The following is a 23,358-nucleotide window of genomic DNA, read 5'->3' on the forward strand; positions in this document are numbered from 1 at the left end:
AGTTGCAGTCAAAGCAGACAAGATGAGGGAGGGGTAAAAGAGGTAAAGCAACAGCAGGTCTGTGGCAAAGCTGAACTCACCCTCCAGCTCTGCTCGCCCCATCCAGAGGTTTCTTGCCTTAAGAATGGAAAAAGGACTGGATGGGATTTGTGGGTTATGAAAGGTCCGGAGTCTGGTCCCAGGCAAACTCTGAGGCACTGGGCAAGCAGACTTTTCCTGAAGGAGGGGAGCACTGGCCAGTACCTGGGATTCTTTTTTTGTCCCAGATTTGGGATCACTTGTGTAACTCTGAAAAACAAATGTTGCAATGTAACTCAACCACGATCAGGGCTGTCTCTGTAGCATTTGTACATGTCTTGTGCAGAGAACGCCGCTTTTTAAGGGAAACCCAGTCCAAGTAAGGGCCTCCAAGCACCCACGTCAGGGACAAAATGGGGGACAGAGCAAAGTATGATGCTGGCAGGCCCATTCTTAGCCAGGGTTATTGACTCAGTGTTTCCTGAATTTCTGCTACCTGCAACGTATGTTCCTCTCAATTAATGTCAGCAGCTCATGGTAAATCTCCCTGCATTCTCCAGCTTTTCCTTTTGCAGCAGAGCAGCAACCCTGTGCCCAGATACAGGCTTTTCACACAGCCCACGCCACCCTTGACTCACCCAGGGTCAGTTCCTCTGGCCAGGCTCTCAAAAGGCTAAAGTCATGAGGCCATGCTGCCAGGCATCCCAGCTCCTGAAAAGGCAGCCTGTCACTTTACAGGCTGTCTTCCCTTTCTTCAGACCTTGCTCGCTGGGTCCTTAGCCTTAAAGCGGTTCAAAGACCCCAGAATCCATCCCCTGAGCTTCTTCTCCTAGCACGAACATCTCATCTGGCACGTTGCATGATGCAACGAGCTTTTGTGTTGCATCAGCAGCACTCACGGGCAAGGTTTCCCCTGGGAGGTGATGGGGGATGAGCAGTGAAAGCCCAGCGACTATCAAGGCATCAGGTTATGCCATAATTCTTCTTTACAAACCTTGCTTTCTCCATAGGGCTCCATCTTCAGGAGGGCGAAATTTGGTTTTTTTTCCTTTCCCCCTCCCCAGAAAGCATTGCCAATGGAGTTTTATGTGGAGCTCTCTTCTGAAGCAGCAGCAAGATGTTCCCTGTGCCCCATCTCTTGCAGAAGGTTAAAAATAAACCTGGCTAACCATGAGGTGGTAGGGGTGTCTATCTAAAGCACTATTGGTTTCCGTCACTTTTTCTGTAACAAAATCGAGTTTTTTTATAAATATACAGGAAGGTGTGATGCAGGCAGCAGAATAAAGCACACACAGAAGAGGCCAGTTCTGGTCTGTTTTGCCAAACTGCCCCGATACAAATACAGCACAGGTACCATCCCAGCAGAGGCATCCATGAGTATTTTCAAACCTGAAGGGAGAGACTGAGCAGAATGAAATGCTGTGTGCTTCTGTTGATTTCGGTGGTTTTCCCTGACTGCCAATGCTCAGCGTATCTGAATTTCGGTTGCTAAATCTACATGCGCACATACGGTCCCTTTGGTCTGCATGTGGTGGCACAACAGCTATTTTTAGTCACAACCAGCCACCTGCAAGTCTCTGGGGATTTTCATCTAGATTGCAAGCTCTTTAGAGAAAGATTCATTTTATGGACTATCCTCTTTTTACTGTGTGACATTTGGAATTACCAGAAAATTATCTTGGGAAGCAGGCATTAAAGTACTGTGGCAGTTTGGCAAGGGGCTAGCAAACCAGCACCCCAGGCTTAAATTCTGGGCTGAGTGGGGGGCTAGACTCCCAACCTCACTGCGCGGCAGAGGCTAGCAAAGGAATAATTGAGAATTTGAAAATAAATGGGAACCAGTCTTATCGTCTCAGTCTCCTTTCACTTGTCCTGTGCATCCAGTTGGCCCTGGACAAGCTGAACTAGGATTTTCCAGGCAGGAAGCTGGGCCTGGATGAAGTGAGGCAAAACAGATGTACCTTTGTGTGTCCTTGCTGTGCTGGGTGAGGCATGGAGAGGACAGCTGTACCAGGGCACGGGGTACCTCCAGGTAACACACCATCCACTAGCAGTCTGTCCTATGGCTTTCTTTGCTCCTCATTTCTCAGTCAGAAGCAAAGAAATTGGTGGATTAAAACAGTCATGCAGCGGTTAGTGACTACTTTATTGGGAGCAGTGATTCCACCGACGCTTACAGCGAACCGGGGTGGTTTGTCTTGAGCAGTCCCCAGTAACTGGATGAACTAACTCACGTTGGAGGTCATCTCCAGCTTCACCAGAAGTGGATGATGCTTTCAGCAAGTCCTGGAGGAAGTTCAAATGCCTGTAGGTGCCATTTCTTTTCTGCTCTTAGAAATTAACATTGGATTGAGAGACAACATGTCAATTCCATTTAAATCCATGAGAACTCAAGTGGAAGCTGGTCTGTTGTTAGGGCTCCGAATTTCAAAAGGGCAGACTTTAAAAAACACGAGGGCACTACACTGTGAGGGCACTACTTTGTGAGAGTACTTAGGTGGAAACCATCAGGGTCAAGGACACATTGAAGGCCTGGGTTTCTCTAAGTCATGCTTGCAAAAGTTATGTGGAATTTTAACCAGGCAGAAATCAGCTGCAGGCTTCTCCGGGTGGATTTCACACAAAAAATGGCAAGATTACAAAGCCTGATAGGCAGAGACAGCTGTATTTTAGTGGCCAACTAGTATAAAGTAAGAAATTCTACTGATGTGCGGCTAACAAATTAAATTAATGTTGTTTTGCTTTCCAAAACCAAATTACTCTTGTCGCTCTTGTACAGGCCTGTATCCAGGGGAGCTGATATCTGAAAACTGGTATGGGCGGATTTGGAAAAGGTGTCTTAGTCTAAACATATCTGGTGCAGCAGCGTATGAGGAAGACCCAGAGGTGACTACGTGGAGAAGCTGAACGCAACAGAGAAAAGGCTCCTGAGTGTGACTTGTCTGCCATTACATCTACCAGAATCCAAATGAGTCACCAAAAAGTGAGTAAAGTTGTGCAACCCCCACCCCCCTGTTTCAGTTAACTTTAAAATTTGCTTGACATGTCTTTTTCCACCAGAAGGTGCACAGGACTATTTATAAATAAAACTGCACCTGTTCTGCGGTGAGAAAAAAGCACCTGCACTTGCTCTCAGTAGAACACCCCTTGCTGGGACAAGTGGCTGCTTAATTTATCAGGCTCTGGGTTTCTAAGCTCAGACTTAAAAGAATTATGGTGCCTCCCTCTGCTCTTGTGGCATGGCAGTCTGCCTCTTTTGAAAACAGGCCGCTTCCAAGCAGCTCAGTATTAATGTGATTTTCCCTTTGGGAAGGTGGGAGGCTCGGCTGGGTGCTCTGTGACGGACAACAGACAGAAACAAGTCAAAACACAGGATGAGTAGAGATTGTCTTAAAACGGTCCTGATGAGGGGTCCCCCGCTGCTGGAAACGAGAATTGCTCCTTTAGTAATGCCCTGGGCACATCTATCGATGGGTGTAAATCCAAGGAGCAAGGGCGGGGGGTGGGGTGGGTGGGTGGGGGTGGGTGGCAGAGCAGCAGCCCAGCTTCGCAGCCTGCCCTTGCCCTGCAGCCCGAAAGCAGGCTGGCAGCCTCTAGGATCAGCCCGGATCCTGCCAGGAGACACGTGCATCCCTGTAAAAGTGTAATTTATTGAGGGGAAGGACTCAAGGGAGCGTATGTACCTCAGATGCGTCCAAGGTAGTTTTCAAACACCTTTTTCCTCTCTCAAAGTTTGATCTGATTCTTGTTTTGGTTAACAAGGGGACAGATGTGCTTCCTTTCTTTTTTTATTTTTCCTCATTGTTGCAAGATTACTGTACAGACAGCACTTTTACACGTTTGTGCTTTTAGATGAAGAAGAACCATTGAGGAGGGAAAAAAAGCACTTTTTGTTTTATTCATTGCCGACACCTGCCAGGATTACAAAAACCCACCTTGTTTTGGCGGCTGCCCAGGTCCCGCAGCTCCTAGCGGGTCTGCATTGCTCGATCAGACATCCAACAGGAGGAATAACCTCACCAGCGCTGCAGGGCTGGCGCGCCGGCCGCTACAAATCCGCAGATGAAGGGGAAGGGACCGAACGCGAACGTGCAGCTGTTTGTGTGGGGGTACACGCCGGAGCCCGCAGCGCTCCCGCAGCCGGCTGGGCCCCCATGCACAGAGCTGCCGGCCTCGCCCACGCATGGGCCACCCCGGGCCGCAAGGGGGGAGGTGCGGCGGCAGCGGAAGCGCGCAGCGGAGGAAGCGGAAGCGCGCAGCGGCGGAAGCGGAAGCGCAGGCGCGGCGCCGGCGGAGGGAGCCATGAGGACCCGGCGCGGCACCGTGCTGCGGCCGCCGCCCGGCCCGCAGGAGGAGGATGAGGATGGCGGGGAGGCTGAGGCGGCCGGCGGGCCGGCGGGCCCCGAGGCGCTGGCGGATGAGGTGGAGGACTTCCACGAGGCGCAGTTCCGGGCGGTGATGGCGGCCCTGGAGAGCGGGGAGGAGGCCGGGGGCAGCGAAGAGGAGGAGGAGGAGGAGGAAGTGCTGGGGTTGCAGCTGCCCGAGGAGGACAGCGAGGAGGATGGAGATGGTAAGGAAGACAACGAAAGAGAGGAGGAGGAGGAAGGGCAGGGGCTGAATCTTTACGTGGACCATAGTGCAGAAAAGGATGGAGGTGAGGAGGATGAGGAGGGTGTGGAGGATGAGGATGGAGAAGAGGAGGAGGAGGAGGATGGAGAAGGTGAAGAGGAGGAGGAAAATGAGGTAGAAGATGAAGATGGGGACCTGTCCATGGAAAGCGATTTGGAGGAGCACCGTCAGGACACCAAGCTCCCCCATGAGCTCTCCTGGGGCCAACGCAAGCAGCTCTACTACGACACGGACTATGGGAGCGATGCCCAGGCCAAGGGCAAGCGTAGCCAGCAAGAAGTCGATGCCGAGGAGGAGGAAGAGGAGCAGGAGGCTCAAGTTATCCAGAGACGGTTGGTGCAGGACTTGGGGGAAGATGACTATGGGCTGGACATGATCCAGGGCTATCTGGCCGAGCAGCAGAAAACCCGTGATAGCGAGGGGCAGAAGATTGACAAGGATTTGCAGGCCCTTCCCAAGAAGGAGCAGCTGAAGCTACTGAAGCAGGAGTCCCCTGAGCTCCTGCAGCTGATTGAGGACTTTGAAGTCAAGCTAATGGAGCTCAAGGATGAACTGCACCCACTGCTGCAAATGGTCAAGAATGGCACTATCCCGCAAGGGAAGGGCAGCCGCTATTTACAGACCAAGTATCACCTCTACTTGAACTACTGTGCCCATATCAGTTTCTATTTGGTTTTGAAGTCAAAGAGGATGCCGGTTCATAGTCACCCCGTTATCGAACGGCTGGTTGCTTATAGAAATATAATCAATGACCTAGCTGTTATAGATGAAAAGTTATCCTCGCAAGTTCGGATGCTTTTGAAAAACTACTATGATAAGAAGGAAGGTAAATTACGGAAGGAGAAGAAGTTTGCAGTGTTTCTCCCACTGGATGTTAAGAAAACCAAATCAAAACGTGGACCCGCTCTTGCTAATGGTCGCGATGTTGCTGATGGACGGTCAGATGAGTCGGACATGGATGAAGAGGCTGCCCTAAAATACTATAAGATGATGGAGGAGAAGTTGAAATTTAAGAGGAAGAGAACCGAAGACCAAGACACGCTTGAAGAAGGGGTGTTGGAAGGAGAGGATCCAAATAGCAAGAGAGGTGTGACCTATCAGATGATCAAGAACAAAGGCCTCACGCCCAGAAGGAGAAAGATCGATCGCAACCCCAGGGTCAAGCATCGGGAGAAATTCCGTCGAGCTAAGATTCGCCGCAAGGGCCAGGTCCGTGAAGTTCGGAGGGAATTGCACAGATATGCTGGGGAGCCATCCGGTATTCGTGCGGGAGTTAAGAAAAGCAGGAAGCTTCAGTGATACTTATTTTTCTACATTTCTGATAGCTGCCAGTAGCACTACTGAATCAAATAAAATTTTATAAACGATATTGTGAGTTTTATTCTTATGAATAATGGGGGGGTCATGGTATTTGGGTTGTTGGGTTTTTTTCAGAGGATGCTTTTCAGAAGGTGCCACCTCTAAAAGTAGCACAGGGCTTTTTCCTCACCGGGCCTGTGCCTTAAGGTGTTTTCCTCTGTTGCAATGTTGTCATCTTTCCATGCTGTAAATACTGGCTTTGAGAGGCTGTGAGGGATGTGTCAAGCGAAGGGCATGAAATGGGACAGGATGGGACGGAGGGACCTCCTGAGGATGGGTTGAGAAATGTGTTCTGTGCCCCTGCTGCTGCAGTCTTTTTAACCGTCTTGTTCTGGTCCTTCCATTTTCTGTGTGGAGCTGCAGAATGAGATACACGTGGTTATGATTTTTAGGCTCTCCTAAATCTTTTTAATTTTGTAACTAAGCAGAAAGCTGTTACCGAAAGCTGTCCCCTGTGGCCTGAGATAGCATTTACCTTCCTTCTGAAATCAGTAAGAAGCAAAACAAGGACTTTTCTGGAGTTCATAGCTATCTGTGATAAATACATTAACTTCATCTATGATAAATGTGTTAAATGTCTGCTGTTACAGGTCTAACGTAGCATTGATACAAGACAAACGGGTAAGACGTAACATCTTCATTTTGAGGGTAAAAATTAAAAATGTTTTGATTACTGCCATGCCTTCTGCAGTGAAAATGCATTTAACCCCACACTGAAGTTTTTTGCTAGGAGCTGACTGTGAGTGGCCTGCATTTCAGGCTGTAAAAGAGGAATGACAGATTAATTTTTCTTAAAAGTTTAAGAAACAGTGTCTCAGGTAAGACCTGCACTTGTGTCTGGGACAGGTTTCAGGGAGCCTGTGCTTTTATTTGTGTACCAGGAGCATCTGAAAGGTACTATGGTCTGTTTCCCATGTGAAATCACTGAAGGGGAATAATTGCCTTGTGCATAAACGCTGTTTCATGTTATGGAGTCATTGTGCATCTAGGGGGTTCGTTGGGGGGGTGTTTTGGGCAGTGGGGGGATGTGTGTGATAGTCGGGGGGGGGGGGGGGGGATCCGAGGGGGCTGTGTTCTCATACCTGTGGCAGGCTAGACACTGTACTTCAGACGTGTGTTTTCTGCAAGTGAAATGTGCTTCTGTAGGTTTTGATGTAAAACTTTATAGCCTAGGCCTGTTTCTGCCAGGCACATGCTGTTAATTGCTGGCTGGAGAATATTTTGTTAATTTGCAAAGCTGATTGTTAAAGGGAGAGGTAGAAAAACAGTAAACTTAAGCTGGGCAGATGGGAATGGAAGTAAGCAGGCTTTTTGTCATCCTATGTCGCAGATCCATGGGATGCAGAGCTATAGGCATGGTGATTTTGGAGGGGATTCTGGTACAATAGGTAACGGATAAAATAGTTATATGACAAGTTCTTCTGACATCAATGGCCCTGCATTTGTTTGCCTCCTGCTGCTAAGAGGCCAAACAGCAGTTAAATGCTGCACTTAAAAAAATTAATAAATTGCTTCACAGAAACAGGCTACAAAGTGTTGGGAGTTGATCCCTTCCATGAAATTGCCTGGGTTGCAGGGCAAAAGTGAGGCTTGCTTGCAGAAATCACTGAACATGTCTTATCGGAGCAGTGCTCTCTGTACCCTGATATCAGGCTTTGGGTGATGTGCAGCCTGTTAGCTGTGGGTATAGAGGTGTCTCCTTTGCCTATGCTTAGGTGCTTTTTCAGAGGAGAAATGGTGGTGTGTCACAGACATCACATGGGATGTGAAAAATATCCTGCAGAGATGCTAACTGATCCCATTACTACAGCACCTGTTCATGCACATTTCACACTTTGTGCAAAAATGGACTGATGATCTCTCATAGATCTGCAGGCAAGCTGTAAGTATCCAAGGTGGCTCTGCATTGCCTTAAGGCAGCTGGCAAGCAGAATTCTGGCAACTTTCATATAATTAAGAGAAATAATAAATTAGTGTGCTGTTACAGGCATGCTCCCCAGAAACATTGGGATCAAGGCCGAAGGCAAGAGGGAATGCTGCATATCAGCACGCCCAGTGCAGGCAGCCAGCAGATGGCACGGCACATCTCCCCAGAACGCTGCGCCAACTGGTTTTAATGAAGATTAAACACGGCATTATGTTCAGTTGGTTAGTTCAGAGATTGGACAAAGCCATAAATAGTTCATTCCTATATGGTTTTATGTATGAGTGATCATGGGAAGGCTGTGATTATTAATGCCATGGGAGGGGGGACACTCATGTTCCTTGAAGAAATACTTCTTAGTGGGGTGTTTTGTGCTGAAGGGAAATCCCTGGCCGTAAACAGCTTTTGAAGATCCCGGTGAAAATGGACTAGGGGAAGGACTACAGGTGATGGTCAGGAAAATAAGTGAGAAGTGGAGCAAAGTCACAGCTAACACGCTGTTTGGGTTTTTTCCTTCTTCCAGTTGTGTTTCTGGAGGAGGTGCTGACACTGCCAAGCGATGTGCTTCAGCCATGGGACGGCACTTGTCCTCAGCAGGCCCCTGCTTAGCAAGCACTGGCTGCCCTGCTTGGGAAAGACTGGCGGTGGGGTCTGCTTCGGTGGCACGTAACGCAGGTTAGGGCTTACACGCTCAGGCAACAGCTATGCCTCACCTCAGTCACCCTGCACAGCCATGGAGCTACCGGCCTCTGTGTCCTTTCCACCTGCTCATGTGAAGCATGGTAATTGGAGAGAGAGTCCTGGCTGGACTTGCATGTAAATGATTCAAGTTTAAAAAGCACATAGGCAGCATGTAGAAAGTTCTAATGAGAGGTATGAGCTGCTCTGTTGTCTTCCTACACCTGGAAAATGTAATCCTTGGTGAGTGGTAAAGAGTAAGCCTGGCTTGGCTTTGGAAACTTGGGCAGAAAAAGTACTGTGGCAGAGGTGGACAATGCTTTCTGCATCACGACCTGCAATTTCTATTTATACGGGGTAAGGAAAATGTATTGAGTAACTCACGTGGAAATACATCTGCTGCTGCCTTAAATTTTGTCAAGGCTTTCCTAGCTGTCTTCCGTAATACTTGATCAGCGGCAGTCTGTACCTTGTTTTACTCTTGCTAGCACCGGCAAATAGAAAATCAGTCAGCTTTGAGATTTGTAAAATGAATTAAAGCATCTGTTAAATTAGCTGCAACATGTCGCATGACTGGGGACAGCGGTGGAAAAAGCAGTCTCCAGAAATCAGCGGGCTGATCATAGCTTTGCTTTGGCAGTTTTTATGTGACATCTAAAAAGAAAGAACCAACACGTTTCAGCTGAAGTGTGCTGGGTGCAAGGTGGCCTTTAAAAACGGGCAGACGTGTTCTTTCTCCCTGCCTGCTGACAACGTGACAGTCCACGGTAATTGCTCTGCCTTCATGAGAAGTCTTTGTGTCTTCAGGAAGATGATCTCCAAAGTGAAATCACCAGGGGTATGGACTGTTGGGTGGTTTTAATAGTAAGGAATACAGGTGGACCTTGTCACCTCCTGTCAGAGGATCTGAAAACATTGCTGCTTGTGGGATCTCACTCTTGGGAAATAGAGGGGGGGAGGTGGGAGATGGTGTAACAGCTCTGCTTCATGGGTAACAAAGCACACAGGAGCTGGACTTACTCCTTGTGCCGTTTGTGACAAAGGTGGTTCCTTCAGATTAAAATCTGTGTTCCCCCACACGAGCGGTGCTGCTGCCTGCTTCTCCCTGGCCTGGCATGGGGAGAGGCCATCGAACAGGTGCGATGGGACAGGGGCTTGGAGCTGTCCCCCGCGGCCCGGCTGGGCAGCTCGCAGCTCACAGGTGAGCTTGGCTTGCCTTTAGCTTGCTTTTACTTCAAGTGTGAGAGAGGAATGGGCAGCTCTGACAAAGAATTAAGGGTAGGAGGCTGGGAGGGCACGGGACCCAACAAAATCCTCTCAGAAGAGGTGTGGAAACAAGGGCCTCCGCACAGTGCTCGGAGCCCCGGCACCGACCGGAGCTGGGTCACCCGATCCCAGCCAGCCCCCCGCGATCCGGCCCCCGGCAGGGGAGCAGGGCCTACTGCCTTGGGAGCGCGGCCCGGCCCGCGGAGCAGCACCCGGCTCCCCCCTGCTGCCCGCCTGCGGCGGCGGGGGGCGGGCGGAGGCCGGCTGCGGCCCTGCTTCCCGGCCGGGGCGGGGCCCGGCGGCCCGGGGCGGCGATGGCGGAGGCGGAGCAGGGGCCGCTTCTGTCGCCGCTGGCCGAAAGTTCCCGGGACGGGGCCGGCTCGGAGCTGCCCCCCGCCATGGAGCGGCGGGCCGAGCCCGGGGAGGAGGCGGCGGCGGCGGCGGCGGCAGAGGAGGAGGAGGAGGACGACGAGGCGCCCCCCGCCTCACCGCCTTTCTTTCTGCTCTACCCCGGCCATGGAGGCGCCGCCGCGCCGTCCGGCGTGTGGAGACCTCCGGCGCCCCGCGGCGGGGCCGCCCTGCCCGTGCTGCTGCTGAGCTACCCGGGGCCGGACGGAGCCGGGGGCACCGACAGCCGTGAGTAGCCGCGGGGCCCCTCCCCGGGCGGCGGCCGGGAGCCTCCCGCCGGGCCGGGGCAGAGCGGGGCGGCTCGGGGCCTCCCGGCGCGCCCCTGGGCGGGGGCGGCGGGGGCGGGAGGTGCCGTGGCAGGGCCCTGAGGCGGCGGGTTCCCGCCCCGGGGGGCGGCGAGCGGTGCCCTGTTGGAGGCAGCCGGTGGGAGAGCGGCTCTCCGCAGGGATGAGCTGGCATCGGCTGCGGCACGCCCCGGGCTCCTGGAGGGGGGGTGGCCCCGGGGAGCTCCCCCTGGCCCGGCAGGGCTGCGGCGGAGGGGGCCCGTAGGGCCTGGCCGCTGCCCTGAGGGAGCACGGCCGCAGGGCAGCGGCTGCGAGTGCTCTGGTGGGAATCACGGCACCGTTTCGGTTGGGAAAGACCTTTGAGCCCAGCCGCTGACCCAGCGCTGCCGAGCCCACCGCTAACCACGGCCCCAAGCACCGCACCTGCGCGTTCTTTAGGGCAGCAGCTGGGATACAGCAGCCCTCACCACCAGCTCGGCAGAATCCGCCTTGGAGGCTGCTCTGCTTTCTGCACCCTTTCCTCCGGGAAGGATTTGCTCTGCCCGTTGAAATGCCACGAGCTCCCCTTGGCTGGGCACGCGGTGCGCCGGGGCTGGTGCTGGGCGAGGCTGGGCGCGCTGTGACGTGTGTGCTCGTGTGGGGCATGTGGGCTGGGAAGGGGTTTTCTGCTCTGTAAGAGTCTTGGTAACGTTCATGTGGTGTGTTTGGGTAAGCTGGAGTGCCGCCAAGTAGTTGTTGCGTGCGTTTTAAAAACAAAAAGTATGTGTGTGGGTGTCTGTGGAAGAGGTCTTCCCTTTTCCATCCACCCATCTTTGAAAATAAGCCCGTAGCTTCGTCTTTTGGCTTGGGCCAGGGTATGGGTGGCCAAGCTTTTCACCTTTGCCTTGTCTCCTGCTTACATCCCAGGTTAGCATTCACTCACGCAGCAGCTGATTGTATTTGGGTGGGTATCTTTTTTTGTGTGTGCCTTTCCCCTCCTTTTGAAGCTAATGTACTTTCTTTAAGCCATTACTCAGCAGAGCTATAAGCAGTGAGGTAAGAATTTGATTTCTGTAATGCTGAGAGGAGGTGCAATGACCTAACTTTGGTTTGAGGTCTGTGAAGGGCTGTCTGCAGACTTTTTGTCCACAGTCCAAAACTCCCTCCCTGGTGAGTTGTTGTTTAAGCTAATAGCTTCCAGTCAAACCCTTAATTTTTACTGCCTCCCACATCCCCCATGCCCCCTGCAATCAGGATGTCTTTTCCTGCTGTAGTCCTGTGATGGGTGTGCAAGGGACTGAGCTATTTTTGATAGAAAAGGAGACTTTAAGAAAAATATTTAATCTTAGCCATCGTGTTTTTGCTGTTCAAGCTTCATTGTAAGAAGGCTCCTGCGTAGATGTGGCGGAATGGAGGCGTTGAGGTGAGCACGTTTATTCACAAGTTCATTTGTGTAAAAACTCGTTGGTTGAGGAATGCTCATGTTAGCCTTATACTCTGCAGTGGCTGTTCATGTAAGCTTTGTGAAAAAGCCTCATAAAATGTATCTAAAAGTTCCCTTGTTCTTTTCGGTCTCAGAGGTAATAGCTGCCTGTGCAATATCGTGTGTCAAAGCCTGCTCAGGAAGTGACTGATGCAGCAATAGCAGTGTCTGAAGTGAACAGCAATCATAATCTATTTACATGGTGTCTTGGACTTTCTCCTGTGGCAGAGTCTGTAAATCAATTTTTTTCATCGTCCCTCTTTTATTTATTATTTTTCCTTAGTTGTGTTTTTTTCCCAGTTCACAGGGAACTTAACAGCAGCTTTTGTTTGTTCATCGTTGAGCAGCAGGAGCAGTGGATTCAGCTGCAAAGTCTTGCTTGTTCACTTGCTGCTTTGAGGTTGTTGTTAAAGCAATAGGTAAGACTTCACTCTGGAGCTGAAAGGATGATGTGTGCTTCAATGCTGGATTTCATCCTGGCTACCTGTAGAGTATGTGGCCTCGGAGGGGACGTCACTTCTTGCATCTCCTCCAAATGAGTTTCTCTGCACAGCATTGAGATGCAGTGGTGTTAGTTGCGGTCTGGGTTATGAAGATTGTCCTGTCTGTGCTGGTATCATGGCCTGCGAAGCCCAGTTTCACGAGCTTTTCTCAAGTGTTGCGAATTCAGATTGCCATAACGTGTAACAGCTCAGCATTGGCAATTCTTGATCTGCTTCTCCTTGTTCTGTACCTGAAGTGATTGTTCATGTCTGCTTCCCTTGATTCTTCAGTGCTGCAGTTATTTTTAGAGTTAAGATCAACCAAGGAGTGTGAAAAAGGCTATTTTTGCATCTTGTGCTTCTATTAGGAAAAAAAAAGTGATGCACTCTGTGAATACTAATCCCTCTCTATGTAGCTGTAAACTGAAAGAGGTGATACAAGTGAGTGTTTCCTGCTGGATCATGAGTTCCTCCCTTCAGTGCCTGAAGGCTGTCATTTCCATGACTAGTAAGGAAAATAATTACTCTGTATTGACTTTTATGTATTACAGCAGAGTTAGTGACCAATATACTGAAGTCAATATTTCAGAATATTTTAGAGGTTTATTTAAAGTAATCTTTTTTTTTTTTTTTTCCTGTTATGACACAGTCATTAAACCATGCTGTCTCTTAAGGTCTCGCCACAGGATTGAAGAGCCATGTACTACTGCTGTTCGATTTTATATTTGAAAATCTGGAAAAGTATATTGGCTGTTTGTGAACTGAGGACAGCCTTCATAGCTCTGTGTTAGGGTTTTCCTGGAGAGCAGTGACTTGATGGCATTCGGTGTTGTAGCCATTGCTTCCAGCTGTAGAAGTCAACCCAAGGGTCATTTGCACCCAAGTGGAGGCGCAATGCTTGTGTTAGCAGGGCAGTGGTGCAAGCCCAGTAGTGCTGTTGACCTGATGTCCAGCATTGAAGGTAAATAAAGAATAAACACATGGTAAAAAAGAATGAAATCATAACAGTGTGTCTCTATTATAACTTTATTTTCTCTCCAGATTTTGTCTTGGATATGTTTTTTCCCCCTCCAACTAATCTTTCTCCATCTTACCCAAGATGTCTTTTTTTATGAGGTAAGAGAGATGAGATGATTCTAAACATCAGGTGAAGGCGAGAACCGCTAAGGAAAGGCAATCAAGGAAGCAAAAGCTTGGCATGCCAGCAGGACCTGCTTTTTTGATACAGATAATTCCAGACAGACACAAGGAACAAGATTTACTTAAACATGCTGAGCTGCAATAAAACCTTAGAATACTTTTAAATACAGTAAAAGTAACTTGATTATGCTGTCTTAAAAAAGAAACACAACAAAACAAACCCCAAATGAACAAAAAATCCCCACCCCAAACCATTTCTTGCTCCCACTGAAATCCTACCAGACATCATGATACTTCAAGTAGACTTTTCCTTCCTGTGTCTTAACTGTACCCTCAATTACAGGAGTTACTTGAATCCTTAAATAATATCTCTGTATTTCACAGTGGGTAGACAAAAAACAGTTGGTTGCTTATTCGAGGAATTAAGAAATTGTGTCACTGGTTTTTGGGGTTGTTAAACTTTCTTTTGGCCATTCATGTTTTTAGCATGCAGGGTTCAAAGTTCCACCGTTATTTGAGGTAACGTACGTATCTGTGCTGGCAGAAGTCAGAAACAGGTTTTGCAACGCAGATGCTTTGTTACTAATTTTATCTTTTTAGATTACGTTCCACGTAAGTGATTGCCTGGAGAGAGGCTATTGGAAGAGTGCAAGTGTGTGCTTTGCTTTGTGGAATAGCAGCACTGTTGGCTCTTGAACCAGGTGTAGCCCTGATGGTGTTTTTGTAGTCATTGCAACCGGTACAGCTGTTGAGAGTACTAATGGGTAGGTGGATGTCATGTTGATGCAGAGTTGAAGCCAAAGTGAAGGAAAGAGAGGGCATGAGAGCAAAAGTCATGTTCACAGGTCTGCTAGTAGGAGGTTTTCACGTGTCAGTCAAGAGAATGGGCAGAAAATAGGAAGATCAGAATTGTCTTGCTTAGAAATGTGGCAGCTGCCTTACTGGACCAGACTGTCAGGCTGCCTCACCTGATCGAGCAACGGCAAACAGGGTACAAGCTTTAGAAAAACTTGCAAGAACCTGCTGGTGATTCATGCTTGCCTTCCACATAAGGACTTGTGTTTCTTCATAATTTTAATCCTGTTTGCGTGGATCCTGGCATTGTAGTCTCTCTCAGACACTCCCAGCAGCTGTCTCAGAGCTCAGTGTTGCATCTGAACTGTTGCCGTTGGACCGTTTCATTCAGCAGTGGTTCCCATTCGTATAGTATTGATGGGGTTTTTTTAATGGTTCTGTGGTCTCCTCTGATTTTAAATAACCAGAAGCAGCACAGACACCTGAAGCTGTAATCTCATCTGTTAACACTGCCATTGTGCAGTACAGCTGCTTTGCATCTCTACACAGTGATTGGGGAAAGTTTTCTCCTAATGACTGGAACTCAGCATTGCTTGCAGGCCAAGCTTGTTGGCACTGGAAGTAAAAATATGCCCAGAGGTGCCCTGTGGAGTCTAAAAAATTGTTTGAGAATTTGTTTGGGGTTTTATTGCTTAGATATTCTAATTAATTCAGCTTTTGAAACTAAAAATACTTTCCAGTACAGCTGAGTTTTCAAATACCAGTGGCTGATGGAGTGCTTTGCTTTCAGGTGCTTCACCCTAAAATTCCAACATAGTTGACTTCTAATTCTTTTCTCTTGAAAACATTTTTGCAGAAAACTGCCTTGTTTTGTAATCTAGCTAAAGCCTCCATCTGCTTTTGCCAAAGTGTGGCTAATACGAGGGTTTCGTAAGACTGGTCAAGGCTGTCTGACTTGTTTGAGATTGAGAAAGTGGTTCTTTGTGAGTAATTTCTTCATTTATACCTGCCCTTGGTTTTCTTTTGTCCATTGACCACTCATTGAACACTGATGGGCTGTTACCAGTTGACCTTGAGTTGCGTGGTAGTTTTATCGAAGGCTTGGCTTTAAGAAATAGAAATATTTAATACCTTTCTTTTGTTTCTTTATAAGATGCTTTGTAATTTTGAGGCACAGAGTGGGGTAGGGGAGGGTTTGTCTTTTTTTTTCCAGGTGGTGATAAAAGGCTCACAGGTCAGTAAGTGGCAGGATATAGTTCCTGTTTGGGGGGTTGTTTTGGTTTTTTGTTTGTTTTCCTTTCCTGAGTAGAGTTTCTGTTTTCCTGTGGTGCTGTAACTGACATATGGACATTACCTGCTTTTGTTACAGTTTTGCTATTTGCCTTAGCTTACCCTGAAAGCTGTATTGGGAAGGCAAGTTCTCGAATTTTATACTGTAGGTGTAAATTCAGCCAAGTACTGGAATCTGGAAATTACAGCATCCTCTGGGCAGTTGAAGAGGTTCAAATACCCATATCAAAATGCTGCAAGAAAAAGCAAATCAGCTTGATAAGTAAGTTCTGAACTTGTCATTGTTGTTTTAAAAAAAACAAAATCAAATACAACTCATCAGAGGTTCTGAGCATATGCATACTTCGTATCGTTTTTGTTTCTTAGAGGAGTGAAAGGTACAGTTTTACAGCAGTGAAGTAGTTTTGTTTCTTTTAAGGTGACAATTGTTCAAAATGATAGGTTGTATGTTGTGTCCAAAGCTTTGTTTTGGGCAAAACATACTAATAAATGAAATTAATTAAAGCTGAAAAATACATTTTTTCAGCACTTTGAATATCCCTATGGAGTATTTGCAGCAGGGACGCTGCATAAAGGAGCCTGAAAACCAGCTGAGCTGGAAGGGGCAGACTGGCTTCTTCTCTTTCTTTGTGTTAAGAAGAAGCAAATGGCATAAAAGAAAAACCAGTGTGAGTTAAACAGTTACTTAATTGTTTTTAACACACCTCCACTGTGATCCTAGTGTGTGGGTCACCTGCCAGTGCTGAGTTCCGGTGAAGACCCATTTTGTGAGATGCGAGCTGCAGGGTTACGCCTAGTGCTGTTTGTGTTTCTAACTGTTTCAAAACAACAAAATTAAACTGATTATTAGATGGGTTAGATACTAGCTTGCACAATAGCTTATGGTACTTTGGTGATTCTAAAGGGTTTGTTTTGATTATTTTGATGTTTGTTTGTACCCTTTCAAAATGTTAGCAAGAGTGAACAGCTGTTCTGTAGCTGCTTGTGTATGGCAGCTTTCACTGGTTTTAAGAGTGGTGCAATGTGAATACTAAAACTAGAGGTTGTCACTGATAAAAGGATGTATAAACATCGTATGAGTTAAAATACTGTCAGCATGGTTTATAAACCTCATTCTCTCTTAGGGAGAAGGAACAATAGTAAGTGTTGCAGTTTATGAAATAATTCCCTTTTGCATCGCTTTAACACTACACTGCATGGCCCTGTTCCTGAGTCAAAATGTTATGCACCAAGCAGGAAGTTTTCACTGAAAGCAACTGCTTCCTCTTGCCTGTTAAAGTAACAGCTCTTAACCCTTTTTTCTAGTTGTATGGTTTTTTTACATAATCGGTACCTTATTTTCCCCAAAGCTCTATGGATTGACACGCTGGATTCTGTATGAAGTGACCTGTTTTAGTATTTCACATCCCTAAGAAATAGACACGCATCCTTTTGAGCATTTCTTTAGGGAAGAAAAAGTATGGAGAATAATTAAGGTCACATCCATTAATCATTTATATGTTCCTATCAATATACTGTTCTGGTGAACACTCAGCCTTCTCCAGGTTTGGGGGGGACGGGACACGCTAGGCATCCATTTCAGATGGGTCCTACACATCTGCTTTCCACAAATACACCAGAGCCATGCAAAAATAATCTAAGCTAACTTATTGTTGCCTGATGTCATAGTTGAAGTGGGTGGTGGTAATGTGTCCGTGCCCTGGTTAAATAGGTTAATAGGAATAAGAAGGGTGTCTGTTGATCTGGGACCTTTTGTCCCCTGGAGTTGGGGCTGTGTGGGTTGGGGACATGCAGGAGGTTCAGCCAGCTGGGAAGGGACAGGGTGACACAGTGCTGTCATCCTTAGGAGACAGAAAACCTGTTTCTCTGCCTGCTGTGAGGTCATACTTCTTCATCAGTCTCACCTAAGTGGTACTGATTTTCAGATGAGGCTTTAAAAGTGTAGGGTTCAGTCATCTAGCTGCGTGTGTTTGTGGTGTTCTCCCTCATTGTTCTCCCCTGTGCACGTTCCCTCCTAAAAGAGCTTAATCCTCAATCACTGAAGTGCTTAGAGCCAAATCTTTTTTTTTTTCCTCATCGTTTCCCTGGTAAATCCATCCTAAGGTGGTTGTTTTTTTTTTTTTTTTTTTTGTATGTGGGAAGTTGTAGCTCAAAGGTACCCTTTGAGAAGGTTGCACAGCGAATAAAACACAAACTCCGACTTGCAAACCTACTGTGAAAACAAAGGTACTTATTTAATTTATGTAGTGACATCCAGGCACGTGAAAGGAATACAGATGTCTCTTTGTATTCTTCGGGCTGCTAGTTCCGCGCTCCTTTGTAGTATGGGGGCGACCGATGAGAAGCGTGCGTGGCGCGTTATGCGTGCTCGCAAATTGACTGGCATAGCCTGATGAGAAGGTGCTGTGGATGATGAGAGCCTAATTGCCGTCCCTGCATCAGCAGCGACTAGGAAGCATCCTGGGAATTGCTTGCCCTACGCTTGGAGCAGCTGATCACATGAGCCTGAATTTTCAGTTCAGTTCATTAGTCAGCCATTTTGGTCAACACCCTGCTTACTGCGCACAACCAATCCTATCCGCACTCGCTGTCCTGGCTTATCTGGGAAGAAAGGCACCAGCAGTTTGATTTCAGCAAACCTGGATATCTGTCTCTACATTCTTCCTTTGTTTTTGCTTGGGTAATCATCAGAGGAAGCCATTCTTTTTCCTTCTCCTGCCTTTTTTTTTTTTTTTTTTCCCTTCTTTTTATATTTTCTTTTTACCTTCCCCCCCCCCCCCCCCCCCCCCCGCCCTCCTGTCTTTGATGCAGAAGCCAGGTTTTCTCTGGTTGCTTAGGATCAATAGCCTCTAGCATAGCTGAAGACAGCGACAGTTGGCGGAAAGGAGGGAGGAAGAGACAAGCGTGAAGGAGCAGCATTTTTACCTTGCTTTATATATGAAAAGGCCAGAGCAGTCTGTGTGATCCTGAGCATATCTGTCCTTTAATAGCAAGGTATTTCTTATTTTCTTCTTCAGAAAGCTTTTCTTCTTAGTTCTTATTTTCCCCCCCCTCGTTGTTGTTGTACCAGCTGAGTCATCATGTCTGCTCTGACGCCTCAAAGCGACATGCCAACCCCCACCACAGACAAGATCACTCAGGCTGCCATGGAGACCATCTATCTTTGCAAATTCCGAGTGTCGATGGATGGAGAATGGCTCTGCTTGCGCGAGCTGGACGACATCTCGCTGACACCCGACCCAGAGCCTACCCACGAAGGTACGGTCCGGTTCTCTGCCTCGGGTTCACTGCAGCCATCGCATTGTTAGAACCGCTGCCCGAGTTGGGAGGGGGTGTCTCCGGGACGAGATGCTCTTGTCCTGCCTGGAGAACCTGGACACTATTTGACACAGTAGAAAGCCAAATTGGTGCTCCAGATTTCTGTAAGAATTTGTTGCATCTTTTGTAATCCACTCCTTGAAGAGAGATTTGTGCTTAATTGTTGTTATTTTTTAAGATGTATCTGGAAAGATCAGGTTTGTATGTCTCGGGAAGGAAGACAATCACAACGTGTGCTCTGGGATACATTTAATCATGATTTCACTCTTAAAACAGGGCTTATAGCTCTGTTAGTCAGCTGACAGCTTTTACAAATGGAGTATACTGGCAAAACACAGATGTGTGTCTGCCTACAGTCAGTGGGCAGTTTTTGGAAAGCCCCAAGTGATTACATGGTTATGCTTATTGTCAGGTGATCATACCATCACAAGTCTTCCAGCTCGCTTCTGTGGAGCATGCTGTTGTTTGTAATGGCTTGGAAGCCTGGAAAGTGGAGGTGTAACGCATCTTGCTTGCTTCTTGAAAAAGAACGTGTGATTTGGGTTGATGGTCATAACAGTGTAATGCCAGATCATGTAAAATGCAGATTGAAAGCTTTGCAAGTGATAAAGCCACAAGAGGATGCCCACACGTTGCTCTGCCTGTAAAAAAAGTGGGAGGAGGGATGAATTCCTTCAGGAATTTTGCACAGGAGCCAGTGCTCCCATAGCCACCAACGCTGCCAAGTCCTGAGTGCGCCTTGGTGCATGCCGAGTATCTTTCGGACTTACAGCGAGGGGGCTCCGTCTTTTCACTTCTGACCCCTTTCCAGTAACAACTGAAGTGTGACTCCACCAAGTAGTCTCGCTTGACCCGTTTGATGCTGGCTTGTCGAGTCAGTTAATCTCTTAGTATAATGTTGTCTTGCTGGATGAGGCAACTTAAACTGTGCTGAGGATTTGAGCTTCAAAATTAATTCCCAGGCAGTAATAAATTTCCATTCACGGCTGCTTTCAGCAGCCCTTGGGTTTGGATTTGCTTGCCAGCTACTTAATTGCACAGTGGGATACTAGACAGAGCTTTCAAAAGCAGAGGCTAGCACTCCCTCTGAAGCGTGTCCCAGGGTTTTCAGAGAGGTGGTGTGGACTCAGGACAGCAGAACCAGAGTAGCGAGTTCGGGTGAGCCAAGGGTGCAGCACGTCAGCTGTCTTCCAGTTCCCATGTTCTTGCATGTGGCACAGGCTTATTCAGACCTCGCTCACTCATACTTGTCTGGTTTTGGACTTTGGTGTTTTGGGGTTTTTTAACAGGATGTTCTAGTGTTGGTGGGTTGATTTTTATATATTCATTCTTTCTTTCATAAATAGTTATTACATGTTGACTTATTGTGTTGTAGTCAGTAAGCCGTCTAGGGCTCTTCTCATAGCATAGCCTAGAAAACCTTTCAGTCACAGTGGGCGTCAGTTCTTTAGATCCTTATTTTTGCATGTTTCTTTCTTTTGTCCACCTTCCTGCTCTGAGCAAACTTCTGGAGTAGGTGGGCTTGGATGAATCCCGTGTTTGTAATAGAGCTTTTCTGGGTTGCCTTTCTGAAATATGCTGAATATCTGTCCTTATAGTGTACAGATTGCACTCTTGCCTGCCTATGTAAAGAATTCAAAAGCTAATACTAGACTAACTTTCCCCAATACTAGGAAAAAAATTGTTTTTAAAGCTGTAATTACAACCACTCTCTTGCAAGTACCAGAAAAGGTTAGAAAATAGTATTTTCTCATTTCATTGTCATGTTATTTAATTCGTACGTCAAAAATGAATAAAAAAAGAGAGCTGTATCATAGAGACCTTTATGGAGATGTTAATACATTTATAAATTAAAGTTGCTTGTTGAGAGGCACAAAGACTGGTTGTTTGTGGGAGGTGTGTGTGTGCAGTTTTGGACCCAAGTCATATTTTTAACAGAGATGTAAGGTCAGGAAAAAGTGTTCATAATAGAAAAGCTGACACAGCTTTATCCCCGGTGTTCAAACCGGTGCTACTGCATCAGCACTGCTGCTGTGTCGTCAGTGTATGCACGGCTTGAGGGGACAGGATGATGGTGCTTGTAGACACCAAGTGCTTGTCTGAGAGGAGAAGCAGGAGACCTGGGAGCTGAGGCTGTCCTGTCCTGTAATATCTCCATAAAACTGATGTAGAAAGGTAGAGATTGTGAAGAAGAGGAAAAAGCCAAAAAGGCTCTAGAGTTGCTGCCAAAGGCATAACGAAAGGTTGCATTCTTTTCCTAACAAATCAAGACACATAAAAAAATAACGTATTGCAGCAGTGAATCCAACAGCTTGTTGAAATGAAGATTTGAAGCTTCCAGTTGCTGTCCCTAAGCTCTTGCTGCTTCCCAAGAGTTTTTTACCTCTGGCCTCTCTTCACTCTGTGATCTGCTATGCCTGCAGCCCACAAGCAGCCATCCTGCCTTCCTCCTCCTCCTCACTGTACGCCCTTTGTGCTGAGGATGAACAGAAACCGTGCTCCAAGCCTTGCACTGTTGGTGCCTGCACCCGTTTTTGCATCCCAGAACTACCAGCCAGCCCGTGGTGTCAGAGCAAGAAGAGGAAGAGAGCAGTTTTGGGCAGCGAGGAAGTAAGAAGAGAAGGCAAAGGGTCAAGAACAGAACAGCTTGCAGGATGGGGGAGGTTTAAAATGTGAAGGGGAAAACAAGATTTTAGTCTGTAGAATTTTGCTGTACAGTTCTGCTGGGCTGCTCTCTTGTAACACCCTATGATGACTCAGTTGTTAAATTATATGGGAGACTAGTGGTCCCTAAGCTTCTCTTCTGGCTTCCCAGCTTTTTCATCTGAGTTGTCTTGCAGGCCTTACACCTTCAAGCTTTTCTTCGTACGATTTGCTATGGTGTGAATTGCAGCTTTGCTCTTTCTAAAGATGCTTTTTTTTTTCCTTGTAGCTATACCAAAGGTAGGGCAAAAAGAAGTAAAATATCTGAGAAAATCAAATTGCGTTAAACAATAAGTTGCAGTACTTTCATACTTTTTTTTCTAGTCCAGTGGAAGTACTTTGTTGATAGTGGTTAATTTTATTACTTCTCTTTTTTTGTCGATTTTTTTTTTTTTCAAAACAGATTACTTAGGAAAGACAGTTTAAGCATACAGGAAGAGGCTAAAGTAAGTGATTCTTAATCTGCTCCGGTTTGATATCCCTCACTGGAGCACTGTGTTTTAATTCCAGTGAGAGAGAGGCATCAGAAGAAGAGTTTTAATGGTGTCAATCTTAGGATTGGGATGTGAGGGGAAGCTAGAGGCTGATTACTGTGCTTTCTGACTGTGCTCCAAGGGCTCCCCAAGCAGAGGCACAGAAACTGCAGTTGGTGTTTATTATTTCTGAGGCCAGACCGTCTGTCAGCCCCTTTTCTCGGGAGCCTGTTTGCTGTAGCCTTCTCTGGAAGAATCTCACTTGAGGTCAATTTTGTGATAGGAGCTGGAGGGGTAGAGAGGGAGCTAGTAATGTGTATAGTGGTAATCACGGTGTTACTGATGTTAAAAACAAGGCATCCTCCTGTGGTGGTCATGTTACCTAGTAAAACCAAGCCCAGTTCTGCTACTTTTTAAGCCAAAAGGTAATATACTTCATTGGGAAACAGATTCTCATCCAAGATGAAATGGTGTGAATTTGGAGTAATTCCTTTCCTGCCAGAGTTGGAGTTTTTGAGTGTAACTCTGAGCAAAACTTAAATTTTATTCAGTTGAAAAGTAGCCTGTAGCAGAAGGCTAAATGCATTAGTGTAGTTACTGAGTTTCTTGCGACGGTATGTATTTAATATAGCATGTAACGTGGATGCTAAATTTAACAGTAAAAGGAATTACTTTCCTTTTTAAACTGTTTGGTACAATTTGGTGTGTATGAAAATAAGCTGATTTTGCTATGTACTGTAAATCCACTTAGAAAAATTCGTTATTTTTTTTTAAACAAATGGTGGTTCTTAATTAGGTAATCAGAACTTTTCTATGCAGGCATGACAAAAGGAAATGTGACACAAGTGGCTATTAAGCTCTTCTTTGTTTGCAATTTGTATAATGATCATTGAGTCATCTTTAGGGACTGAGGTATGAAAAACATCTTGACTGTATTTCTGTTGCACGTTCAAGAGTGCGTGTGTATATGGGATTGAGCACTGATCTCAGCTTTTGGGAGAAGTTATGAAATGCAAAATGGCCTTGCACAGTTTTACTGGATGTTAAATTTCTGCTTTGAATAATCAACAGGAGCTTCATGTGAGAGCAATGGAAATTTTAATCCTCATGGGATCAGCTTGTAATTGAG

The 23,358-nt window shown here is 46.9% G+C and overlaps 2 protein-coding genes across 9 annotated transcripts in view; both read left to right on the forward strand.

The window, feature by feature from the left end:
* The first annotated feature begins 1,990 nt into the window (after positions 1-1,990).
* Positions 1,991-23,358, forward strand: part of RUFY3 (RUN and FYVE domain containing 3) — a 66,179-nt gene continuing 44,811 nt past the window's right edge. The window contains exons 1-2 of one of the 8 annotated variants that reach the window (XM_080408828.1): positions 17,841-18,415; positions 18,806-18,993. In XM_080408828.1, the coding sequence (XP_080264954.1) occupies positions 18,816-18,993 (178 nt within the window). In that variant the 5' untranslated portion in view covers positions 17,841-18,415; positions 18,806-18,815. Of the gene's footprint in view, positions 3,002-9,590; positions 10,511-17,840; positions 18,416-18,805; positions 18,994-23,358 lie in introns of those variants that run through there. The other 7 variants (XM_080408829.1, XM_080408824.1, XM_080408825.1 and 4 more) reach the window with 7 other exon arrangements.
* Positions 3,954-6,006, forward strand: UTP3 (UTP3 small subunit processome component). Its single transcript, XM_080408952.1, has one exon. The coding sequence runs from the start codon at positions 4,081-4,083 to the stop codon at positions 5,944-5,946; it is 1,866 nt and encodes a 621-aa protein (XP_080265078.1). The 5' UTR covers positions 3,954-4,080; the 3' UTR covers positions 5,947-6,006.

Source organism: Falco punctatus, assembly GCF_963210335.1.
Source record: "Falco punctatus genome assembly, chromosome: 1".
Classification (NCBI taxonomy): Eukaryota; Metazoa; Chordata; class Aves; order Falconiformes; family Falconidae; genus Falco; species Falco punctatus.